The 13,145-nt window shown below is 36.4% G+C and overlaps 1 protein-coding gene across 2 annotated transcripts in view; it reads left to right on the top strand.

Annotated features, from left to right (window-relative positions):
- The first annotated feature begins 3,454 nt into the window (after positions 1-3,454).
- atp2a3 (ATPase sarcoplasmic/endoplasmic reticulum Ca2+ transporting 3) overlaps positions 3,455-13,145 on the top strand; it is a 101,470-nt gene continuing 91,779 nt past the window's right edge. For both annotated transcript variants that reach the window (XM_009301580.5, XM_692016.11), the window contains exon 1: positions 3,455-3,842. In XM_009301580.5, the coding sequence (XP_009299855.1) occupies positions 3,725-3,842 (118 nt within the window). In that variant the 5' untranslated portion in view covers positions 3,455-3,724. The remainder of the gene's footprint in view (positions 3,843-13,145) is intronic.

The raw sequence follows: 13,145 nt of genomic DNA on the forward strand, positions 1-13,145 counted from the left end.
ACCTATTTAGGAACTGATTTCCATAATGCAAAGTGATGGTGAGATCAGCCAGGCTTAAAGGCAAATGCAGCTGGGAGGCTCGCAAAGCCGAGTGGAAAATTTGGTGTCTGAAACTGTAACTTGCACAGACATCCATTGTATGCCAGTGTGGTAAAAGTGTTGGGGAAAAGGGGGAAGGATTTCCTTTCCGTAAGGACTCTGGCATTCAAGGGTTTCCCTTCTCTTTATTTATGTTTTATTTTTTAGTGGAAAGGAGACTTCAATTATATAAGTCCCACTGCTTTTATTTGAGAATCCATAATGACACTGTGTGGTCAAATTATCTGGATACTTCATGCTCTCTCCTAGGTCCCTGCCAAAAGAATTAGGTCTCTGCAGCATCATTTGGAAACCTGAAAGAGACACATCACCAATGCTAAAGCTGGATATACTACTAAACATGGGGGGTTGAAACTAATAAGAATGATGTCTTATTAATATTCTTTTCAAATGCAATCTGACCCATCAATTGGCATCCATGTGCTATACCTCAAGTCACTGGCTTAACCCAAGAAGACCTCTGTCCAACTTTATGTGGTGTTAAGACGGAAGTCAATATCTAAACTAATCGACAGCAGGAAGTGGTCTGAATACTGATCACCAGTGTGGTACGATGATGTTGACTAATGTAGCCTTTTTTCCAAGTTCAGTTTATGAAATGCCAGAGTGTAACTGCTGAGAACACCATTATTGAGTACATGCCCGTCACCCTTTGCTTATTATCTGAACATACTGTAGTGATGAAGGTTTTTCTGCGGCGGAAGCTGGTCCTAGATCAGCACACCAAAGCTTATTTCTAAACAGAGCTCCTGTACTGATTATGACCTGGATAGGTGGAAAGAGACCTGGGCCATTTTGAGATAAATATAGTCCTCAAAAGCACATTGTGTTCCAGAAGCAATGGGTTTAAAGTAGGGTATTACAGAATTCTCAGAGAGAGCTTTGTTAAAACAGCTTTACTCTTTGTCCAATACAGATCTATATGTTGCATTAAGATTTTTTTAAATGATGCACATTTAGCTTTATACAGCAAATTTCCTCAGTAATGTTTTTTTATTGTCACTTTGAAACAGTGAATCTCTTAGAAGTAAAGTTTCACAAGCTAATTTTAAGAGGAGCACGTGATATGATTAATTGCAGCTGGTCTCTTATTTGAAATCATTAATAAACCAATCGGATTATTCAAAATTCACAATAAATAGCCTGTCGCGCTTTACGCCGTTATATTCGTTTTCTGAATGAACCCTTATCCACCCCATCTCCTCCCTTTCCTTCTTTACCAGGGGGAGCTCTTAAGACCTGATCTCGTACCCCCTTACATGGTCACTGTCCAGCCAGAAGCCCTGGGCTCAATTTTCTCCAAGCTCAGGGTTCTCTCCTGGGACAGCATGCCAAACCTGCTATTAATATCAAGCAATAAATAAGTGTGAACTCTTGAAAAAATGTATTTGAATTTTTCTAACTTCATCACTGTTCAATTTTTTTCTTACTTCATCACTGTACCTGACAAGGTTTGGCAAAAAGTCTAATGCCATAAATTAATAAAGTTGTGAACATGGTTTACTCATCCCAACCATGTTCTCATCCCAAGTTGTTATTGTTTCAGTATTAAACGTATATTAAACATACAGTAGTAGCTGCTACTGTTTGAGTATATGCCCCCATACCCAAAAATATTGCAAAAACCACCCTACGGCAGGTATTAAAGATTTCATTGGTCATATATATTTCAAACAACTCTCCAACGTTAAACCACTGGTCTTCAATTTAGGGACCATACAGGGCCCACTAGGGGAGTTCAATGTTACTTTAAATATTTTAAAGAAAGATAATCTTTTTGATTATCAAAAATCTTTTGTTAGCTCACATTTCTAGTTTTGTGGTGAACAATACATTCGCGCATGTCATTAGGAAATAAAAATTGTTTGCCCTTCTAATCTTTAATTGAAATCTGAAAATGCACTTCTTGTTTGTTTTCAGTTAATTCATCAGATTATGTGATTTTGAGGTAATGGGTGTGGCTATCATACTTGACCACGCCCCTCCAACTGTCAGTTTTGATAACTAACAGAAATGGGGAGCAGGAGGATCTGTTTGGTTGCAATAACTCTTCTAAATCCCATTTGCCAATCTTTCTGAATAAAATACCTACTTTACTACGTACATTCAGCTCACGGTTGTAAAAACAAGCCATGTGTTTGCTCATTTAAAAGTCTGTTTCTGGAACTGCGTCACAATATGAAAAAAAATACTTTAATATCTGTCACAATCCATGATTCCAAAAACTCTGAATTGAAGGTGTGTTCATGGCATGCTTATATTTTTATTCATATTCAAGATTTGCATCCTAATAAATTTGTAAACATTTGTAAACCGCAATTGTAAATCACATGACCCTAACTGCTGCAGAACTTTTGTTTGACCATTGTAGTTGACTTTGGAGTGAGGTTATTCATGACCCAGAAGTACAATCTGAAAAGGAACCAGCGAGGACTGGGGGAGGTTGGCGTAACTGAACTCGTGTTCAAACCAAGCTATCAAACTAAGTGTGAAAACAGTCTGAGAGGTGAAAAGTCTAGCCAGATGGGGCTGCCAGTTTCATTTATGATGCCAGATTTGACCTAACCATTACCTCACTTTCCCAATGATCTCCTATCACTTCTGCGGGCAAGGATGATGTAGCCTATAAAGTTTCTTGTTTTATCACGAGTTTAGCAGTGTATATTTTCTATATATAGGCGTTGCACAGGGACAGATGAGAAACTATGAGCCAGGAAAGAACTGGAGCACCTTGTTCTAAATCCATCTCCCCCTCTGTGCAGTTCAATGCTGCAACAATAATGTTTTTCTTGTAAGGCGGCAGCTCTCAATGCCACACATTTGAATTATTAGATGATAATTTTGCAGTTTGCAATATGAGATGTTTTGATAGCAGTGAGTGAGTGGTATATAATATAAAGATAAACTAAATCTCTAAACTGTCTATGCACAACGCTGCATATTCCTAAAGGTGTAGGCACTGTACATTAAACGCTGAAACTTTTTGTTCATGCCAAAGTACAGTATCCATCGTGGGTACTTATTTTCATTCATGACGGCCAGTTAATAGTTAATATTTTCTAGAAAGATATCAGAACTGACAAGTTTGAGCTGTGACGGTTTCTCAAGCTCACAGATGACGCGTTTGGAGGAACTCACAGTCACCTCACGAGCTTCCTTCATCCACGACAAACTGCTCATCGTTTCATTCTCCTCCTGAGACTCGGGGTATTATCAGGCTGGCGCAGTTCTCGGTTACGGCGGGCTGTCTTTTTCATACGCACACATCGAGTCGCCTTTCTCTTCTCTCAGGTGAGGCGAGCCAATAAGCGCTCGCGGACGGCGCTCAAACACGCGAGCTCACGGAAAAAGAGGCGGGAACCTCGCGCACCTTCAGAGCAGCGTGCACGCGCATCCACATCGCTCGAGCTCCGCCAGTCAGTCACAGAGCAGCAGCTTCTCACGGGCTCAAACCGGCGGCTTGCAGAAGGGGCAGGTGGACGTCCGCGCAGACTACCACCTCCGCTTGGCAGTCTGAAAGCACCTCGGTGGACATTTGGCCACTTCTCACAGCCCGTCCGCGATCTCGCTGTCATTTGTCACCAATACATGCCGTTCAAGTGCTCGTAGTAAACAGTTCCTCGAGATGGAAAACGCCCACACTAAATCTGCATCAGAAGTTTTAGCAAACTTCGGTGTGAACGAAAACACTGGACTCACGCTGGAACAAGTGAAAAATAATTTTGATAAATATGGACCGAACGGTGAGTAAACTCTCGTGTTGTTTTACATGGCTGTGTGTGTGTTTACCCGTGCCGGTGGAGTTGCTTTTACGCAGAGCACGCGTTTCCTATAGCGGAAGAAAGTTATTCTGTATAACCGTTGCCTCCCTCGTAGGGTTTTTTTATCTCCTCTGTAGAATCCAGTTAGGTGAGGTGAGGTCTCTAGTGTAGCACATTGCTGATAAGATCTTAGGAATGATGGATTACTACACAGTCTCTAAGTTTTGCACTTTTACTGACACAGTAACCTTGACATCATTAGCCACTTTGTTTTAAAGCGTGTGCCATAATTAATTCTGACTCTGAGATAAATGTGTCTACATTATTTCCTGCATAGTTTGCTAATGTAGCATAAGAATGAAGTCATATCTATTCTAGCTTGCTCTCATTTATTATAGGACATTTTCCATTCACCCCTTTTTATTACCTCTAGTTTGAATTCAGGCAAATGCAAAGTGATTTGGACTCTGTGATGTACCTGGCTGTGAGCCTCAGAGTGGAAAACCTTCTGTTGAGGTGTCTTATGCTGGAGACAGATGCAGGAGTCCTGCAGGATTTCAGACCGCTCTTATTATCAGAGCCACCAGCTTTTACCCTCAGTGTTTTTTGGCTCAAAGGCACATGTGGGGAATAGCCTTTCAAAAGGAAATATTGTTACAATAGATAATGAGCTAGATATTGTACCAGTAACTAGTATTATAGAACTTGAGAAACCTGTTTTCTACTTCCTCTAAAAAATGTTCAGGTACTAGAAACAGTGCGCATCAGGTTACGTTGCCCTACTACTGTTGGTTTCAGAAAAGCTGTTTTTCGTGATGCAAGAATGTAGTAAATATATCTGGTTTTGCTTTCTATTTCATTATGGATTTGGCTTGTATTTGTGGCACAGTCGGTGTATTTACTAAATAAGAGAGTAATTCTTGTATGAACATTTTGTGTGCTCTTAATTTTTCTCCTGAAATGATGACACTGGAAGCTTTATTTTTTTATTTTACAGCTGTGCCTCATATGAGGGTTGAGTATTTGACTGTAGTATATGACACAGCAAGTGTGAAAGTCTCAATCGCTTGTCCTATGTGTCATGGTTTTGAAAAGGTGTCTCTGGCACTCACTTTTTTTCCAGTCAGTTTTCCTTACGTTCAATTGCCTATCTATAATATACTTGACAGCAGTGCCTCTGAACACTTTTCAGTGCAAAAGGAATACATTTTGTGCATGACATTTAAAAAAATAATAATTTTCTCTCATTTTAGCTTGCTGTTGTTTAGTCATTCCACATCTCCAGTCATATTAAACTTACAAAAATTGCACGTCATTAATTTTGCTCATAGAGTAACCAAGTGCATGTCATTCAAATTGAAACATGAAATTTCCAAATGAGCATACAGAGATCTCATGTCAACTGTAATTTATTACACTAGTGACAGCGCTTGACAAGACATCAGCAATTAATAAAGAATTCCCATTGCATTTGATCTCCCTGCAGACTCTCCTGCTGCATAAGCACAATGTCCCATGACTTTCCACTTGGGTCAGTTAATGCGACAGACTCATTAACTCATTACATACACACTCAGCAACACTCAGCATCTTTGTCTTACAGGACTGCTCTCGATAACCCCACACTAGGGTTATGAAGGAGGTCATATTTATGACTGATATAATGGTATTTATACCCACACTGTTTAAAATAAGCACTCCTAAAATAGTATTTTTTTTTTTACAGCAGTGCCGCTGAAGAGCCATTTTGGCGTGATGCTTTAAAATGTTAAAGAACTTTTTAGTCAACTGTTTTTAAATTATTTTTTTCAAAATTGTTTTACAGGTTTAGTTCACCCAAAACAGAAATTCTGTTATCAATTACTCACCAATAACTTGTTCCAAATAGAGTTGTCACTATACCATAAATCCAGGCCACAATACTATACCAGCTGAAGTATCATGATCCCAAATCGAATCACGATACTGTAATAATTCATTATTCAAATCTATGAAATAAAGCAAATTGTCAGAACTTCTATATTTTTTTATTTCATATTACTTGAATTCAATTCAGAATTCCCTTATTATTGAAAACATTATTTGTACAGACTTTCTATTTTTTGTACATACTGTGACTCTTGTTGTTACTGCTATAATAAAATAAATAAATCAATCTTTGATCACACTATATGATCTGTCATGACTGCAGCAAACTACGACACATATGCAGATAGCTAAAATGAAATTAAAATAAAGTAGTCAATTGATTATTTACCAGCACAAATGTGTAAGCATTTAAGTGATTTTTTTTTCCCCCCAACCGTTAATAGTCATACTACTGTTTACAGACTACAATGGCATCTTCAGTGATTTTGGAGCCATATTATTATGGTGCTACCAAAGTAGCCGTTAATGACGATACTACCGTTTAAAGGCTACAGTGGTATCATCAGTATTTTGGAGCCACAGTATGTAATATTAACTATTGTAGAGCCGTTAATGACGATACTACCGTTTACAGGCTACAGTGGCACCGTCAGTATTTTGGAGCCATAGTATCATGGTGCTACCAAAGTAGCCATTAATGACGATACTACCGTTTACAGGCTATGTGGCACCGACAGTATTTTAGAGCCACAGTATGCAACATTAACTATTGTTGAGCTGTAATGATGATACTACCGTTTACAGACTACAGTGGCACCATCAGTATTTTGGAGCCATAGTATCATGGTGCTACCAAAGTACCGGAAAATCATGCAATCCTAGTTCAAAATCTGTATGACTTTCTTGCGTCTATTGAAAAAAGAAAATTTTTAAAGAAATTTGACTTCCATTGTAATAGTTTTTTTTTTCTACTAATAGTAGTCGGTGGTTGCAGGTTTTCAACTTTCTTTAAAATCTCCTGTTGTGAATTCAATGCAAATTTAGAATTCAAACTCATTAAACCAATGTAGGGTGAGTGAATTGCGAGTACATGCTCATTTTTTGGATGAACTATCGATTGAATGAGAAGAACATTTCAGTTAATGATTTTTTTATTGTACACTATTAAGAATCTCTTGTAATGTAAAAGCTTGTCATGGAACTACTGATCACCATTAAACTAACCTTTATTTTTTATTAATCCAAAAAACCTTTTGTGCAGCAACTCCTGCTTTATAAACATCCAATACACATACATATACAGTATGCAAGTCACAGAAACATTAAAGAGTGAATAATTGCATGGCTGTTAATATCTGGTCAAGAGTTGTTTGTAACATGATTTGGTTAAGACCTTACAGCAGCCTGAGGTCGAATTTTACTTAATGGAAAAAGTAACATCTTGTTGTAGCTGATGTCTCTCTCGGTTTTGGTAATCAACTTCCTGTTTGACATGCAGCTGAATGCCGCAGGGAATACCCTTTCCTCTTTGACCTTGTTGCAGTTAGTGTATTTATATTTATCTTTGAATGCACTTTAATTCTGCTTTCTAAATGCACACAAGAGTTATCTTAAGTTGACAAGATGCTATGAAGTGTCAGGTGTTGCGATAAACCCATGTTGCCTTTTTGACATTTGTTTTATTTGAAGTAATTTAGGAATTTGCCTGTGTGCTCAGATGCATTTTTTATTTTCATATTTCGTCTCGCTGCCTTGTTTATGTGCATTTTGTGTATGCAACAGAGTGCTTTTGTGCAAAGCTTGTGTGTTTGTTTTGTGTGTGCGTGTGGGTGGGAAATGCTCCAAACCCTTTTGAGATTATTCTGACATGCTGCCACGTTGTTAATGCAGGCGGACAGGAGGTTTTGTTTACCATTAAGCCATTAATCATTATTGTATATTAGCACCCACATGTTTTTCCCCCAGAGGTAATTCTGGCACAGACTTTTGCATGATGCATCTGAAATCCCACATAACTATTCATCAGAAAACATTCCACTTTCCTCTATTTATGTTTTGCAGGAAATCCTTTTGTAGAAGTTGAATATGATTTGTAGCGACATTCCCTGAAATGATACATGACTAAAACATTCTACAGGCCTTAGCATAACTTACCAATACAAATATAAACAGATTTGCAGTTGAACTTTGCTCTTTGTATATTTTGACTTCCTTAAAAGGAGTGTTACAGGCCAGCGGTCTTTCTGGCTAAAAAGAATGTTCCTCCAAAGAAATGTTTTGTAGCACATAAAAAGGTTAAATAAGAATAATATTAATAACAATAAAAATCCCATATTTAAACAAAGTTTGGCTCCTAACATCATTTGAAATATCTCAGTTTATATTTTAAGGAAATTAAGTCACACAAGACATGGCATCAAATGATACAATAAAATTTTGTGTGAACTGTTTCTTAAAAACGAATCTAATAACAAAAAATAATTTAGTTTTAATTATTACATTTTAAATTAACAGAAATTTTTCATTTGCTCGTTAATTTGAATTAAAACAATGGTTCCTGTGTAGTTATTTACACTGGTGATGAAATTGATCTGACTAGAGATTTATTAAATTTGCACACTACTTCGTCACCTTTAACCCTTATAAATGAGGCGTTTTAAAAATCGTTTGTTCAAAATGGGTGAATTTCTTGCAATGAGATCACTAACTAGCATTTACAAAATGCTCACTCACTTTTAGCTTAGTTCCTGTTTTATCAGGGTCACCACAGTGGAATGAACCACCAGTTACTCTGGTATTTTTTTTTTTTTTCCTGAGCTTTCAGTGCTGGGAAACACACATACACGTTCTTAATCCACACATAATCATTCTAGATGGCCAATTAGCATGTCTTTGGACTGTGGGGGAAACCAGAGCAACCCATGCAGATGATGGGGCAAATATACAAACTCAGCACAGATAGGCTAGAGCCTGGACTTAAACCAGTGACCTTGCTGTGAGGTGACAGTGCTACCTACTGAGTGTCAAGGGAGATAGATATTTTATTCTAAGGTTATAGAATTTAGTTCTAAGTTGTTCTAAAAGGGCTTTGTTGTAAGTGAACGTAAGCAGTTCTCAAAAAAATATTAAAATACAATCTGTTGTCTAGAGTCAATGCAATTTTATACATCATTCTTTATGTTATACTGTATGAGATTATGTAACAACAATGGAGAGTAGGGCTGGGCGATTTGGCCTAAAATTAAATTTTCGATTAATTGAACATTTAAACTCGATTACAATTAATGAACTATTACAAGTGAGAGATTTCTGAATGAAGGGTGCACTACTTGAATTTAAAATTACTGAAGGAAACACACACTATCTACTATCTATGATTATTTATTTAATATCAACATTGAACAACTGAAATTTAAACACATTGCCTTAAACCAACCAATATTGGTAACAAAATTATTTATTTTCAATGTTTTTCACATTAAAAGTACAAAATAAGCACTATCTCTTCTATATCCTTGTATATCCTGTAAATAATATTTTAAGCAGCACATTTCTTGAATCTTCTGTAAACAAATATTTTAATGTAAATAATAATTTAATTGTAATGGAAAATATGCCGTCTCAAGGCATCTCTGCAGCTTTCAATCCTCTTCATAGTGCAAACATGCGACTTGTAGTTACATTTTTTGAGAGGTGCGCAAAAAGGCTGCACCAGACCACACCCATGCCTTCGACTCAAAAGTTTAAATCAGCATAAACAAAGTGGGGTCACATGACTCCACACGCGGTAGGAAAATTAATTTTCCTAAAAAAAATTTACCTTAGAGAATTTGATCGATTATAGGTTCTGAATGTCGATTTCGATTACTTGTGCCCTAATGGAGAGAACCGAATAATGAACCAATGAAGTCAATTTTAATCAGGGTAAAGGGAAAATTAGCTGGGTTATGTTGCTTTTCATTATATACTGCTCATAATTTATCATGGGGTTTAGAGTTATTCGTAAGTAGAGGTATTCATAAGCTAAAGTTTCTCATTGTCCTATCCTATAGTAAATCCCATTTTAACATCATCATCTGTATCTTTATTGCGTAAATGTCATCAGCTGCACTTAGTTTTACAAGTTTAAAACATTTTTAAAACAGTGCATGTTTGTAATAAAGAAAAGACAATAAATCCGCTATCTAATTCATATCCACTAGAATTACCACAGCTGCATAGTGTCAATAAAACTATAAATGAAAATGATTCAAGCACACAACTGCAGTCTCAGTTTGTGGACATTAAATCTGGTATAATCTTACTTTATATTCTCGTAAACCGAATCTCAGCTTCATTCATGACTGTCTCTGTCACTGTGCTGTTTATCTGCCACTACTTAGGAGAAGCAGACACGTATGTTATAACGGTGGGCAGGGAGAATCAGCTCATTTGCATTTTAAGGCACAAGTTACAAAAAAACAGTTACAATTTCCGCCTACCCCATATTTGACATTTGCAGCAGAGTATAATAAATGATCTGATGGGTATTTTGAGCTGAATCTTTACAGACACATTCTGGAGACACCAAAGACTTATTTTACGTCTTGTAAACATTGTAAAATTGATTCCCTTTAATGTTAAGGATTTGTGACTGCATACTCCGTCCATCTCCTCCATTCTTTCAGTCCTCCTTAGAATGAGGAAACCCGTCTTCATGAATGATAAAAAAAGCCAGTCTGTTAAACAAGTAGGGCAAACAATTAGCACAGAAGAAGCTATACAGCTTGCTTTTGCGCTGTGCTAAAATGAGGTTATCTATTATGCATTTATTTCATCTGTGTGTAAAAAGAGGCCAATGGTTAGATGTTGCTGTAACTGTGGTGGATTGAACCCTCTGGGGTTAAACTCATTGTCTGTTAGCTGGGTATGTGCTTTCCACAAAACTTAATGTGATACTGTACAGTAGGTAGTATAGAGGTTTACATTTGCTGTAATTAAAATTGGTGGTCATACAGTACTTGAAAGGATGTTAATTTTTACAGACTGTCCTTTTTTGTATTTGTAAACACTGTAACTACCTATATTGCTGAGATGTTGTTGATACAGCTTTCTCACTTTCAGCTGTTGGGGGTTTCGATCTTTGTGGTGCAGTTTTGCGCGCCCTTTTTTGTATGTGAGTTTGCACATGCTTGTGTTTTTGTAAGCCATACTGGCTGGCAGCTGGCATTGGTAGACGACTGCTACTGTACATAATACACACAACTGGCTGACATGTACACACCAGAAAGGCACACACTGACCTGTGGGCATTCTCAGAGGACCCTGTTTATGTTACTGCTCTTTTGTCTTTCTTATTTTCACAGTGCATCATAGGAAAGCTTATAGTTATGTTTGTTTGGAATGGCACATCATCTGTGTGAAACTGCAGACTTATGCTTGGATGGTTTTGTTTCCTCCTTGTCAGAAGTCCCCAGTTACACCAGACTAGAATACTAAAATGCTCATTACTCATACAGCAGCTCTTTAAGTCCACAATGTGAGCTGTGGGTTTTATTCAAATTTGCAATTTAACTATTATTATTATAGTTTTTGGCTGGTTTTAATGGAAGAATCTCCCCTATGGTTTGATCAAGCGATGCTATAAGCAGTTTGAAAGATATTTTTATCATAATTTCTCGGTTCTCTTTGTGGTTGTGCTCATGACAACAAGTGCCGTGTTTCCAACTTCTGTAGGCCTGCCCTGCTAACCTTCTGCTGTTTTTAGAGTTCACGATAGGTTTAGAGCTAACACTGGAATATTGCATTTATTAATGTTAATCTCAATGTCAATCAAAAGCTGTATTTATTAATTTCATTTAATGGACCGGTTAGCTGAACATTTCGGAAGTAAGCATGAACATTTTTATAAAGATTAATAAATACAGTAACCTTCTAGGCTTGGTCCAGTATAAGATTTTGATGGTATGATAATCTTGGATCAAAATATCAAGGTTTCACGATATTGTGATTAATGCTTTAAAGTTATTTTTATATGTCTGGGTTTAAAAAATTTTTTTTCTCCATTGAACAAAATATATTTTATTTTAAGAAACATTTATAATATTTTGGAGCTGTAAATATGTCAGACTTCTGCTCTCTTCATTAGTTTCAAAAACACAGATTTCTTTACAAAACATAAAAAACCTTTACATATACCATGGGAACGGTATAACAGAAATTTTTTTGCAAAAATTGATTTCAAATCTTGACTTTTTCAACCGCGGTAAACCTTAAAACTGGTTATTGTTCAATACCCATGACCAGCATTTCATTAATTACAGTAAATTCATTTCTCATATATCAAAATGTCATGTTTTTGGAAATTTGGTGTTTAATAGAACAGTTTTAATAGTATTAAAAATGTTTGTCTAATACTTTCGGTCAAATTTTGGTCGATGTTGGAAAAAATCTAACATTGCAATACTTTTTTATTCCGAAATAAATATTGTGATATGAAAACCATTTTAGTTGATAAGTTGAATAACTATTGTAAAGAATTTATCATTTTTAGATATTTATGCGCTCATTTTATGAGCGCATAAAACATAATACAATCTACAAGCATAGATAAATTCAATAAAGAAAAATATACAAATTAAATAAATATAAATTTATTGTTTTTATAAACTGTATTCAGGTATACAGTAGTTGAATAATCAAATGTAAAATAATACTGCATAGTCTTCGTTATAAACAATTCAATAAAATCAATTGTTATTAATTTGTCAACATTAAAAAGGAGACAGTTTCTTAGGCCTGAATACTTTTAAAACCCTCACACAGTTACAGGCCTCAGAAAACACTTGTGAACTGATAAATTATAATCCAGACTCAACATTGCATATACTTGTGATGGGACTATTGCGAATGATCACATTGCAATATCGATGCTGAATATAATAACTGAATTACCTTTAACTGAAAGGGTGCATTTTTAGCCAATTAATGGTATCAGTTAAACAATTTTTTTTAGTTGCCAGCATAAATGTGCACAACATCATTGTTAACACACGTGACGGTAACACATGCTACCACACATGACTACAGACATATTTTGCCAAAGAAGCAAAATGAAAGAAGAATATTGCTGGTCACAGTTTGACACAGACAAGTTGATGCCAAACCAGTGCTGCTGCTGAATGCCTATGTGCTGGATCCACGTTATAAACACTTCTGTTTATTAGCACTATTGGAGAAAGAAGCCGCAAAACAAAACTTCTGAAATGTGCGCTGAAACAAGTCGTCCACAAGACGGAGCATCGGGATTCCTCTCCATCACAGCGTGCTCCGGCACCGATCATACACACAACAATTAGCCTGTAGTTGTGATAATTTAGTGTACAACCAGCAAACCAACCTTTTTCCATTAAAAATTACAGTTATCAGTAGTTCTTA

Source organism: Danio rerio, chromosome 5, assembly GCF_049306965.1.
Source record: "Danio rerio strain Tuebingen ecotype United States chromosome 5, GRCz12tu, whole genome shotgun sequence".
In the NCBI taxonomy this organism is placed as follows: Eukaryota; Metazoa; Chordata; class Actinopteri; order Cypriniformes; family Danionidae; genus Danio; species Danio rerio.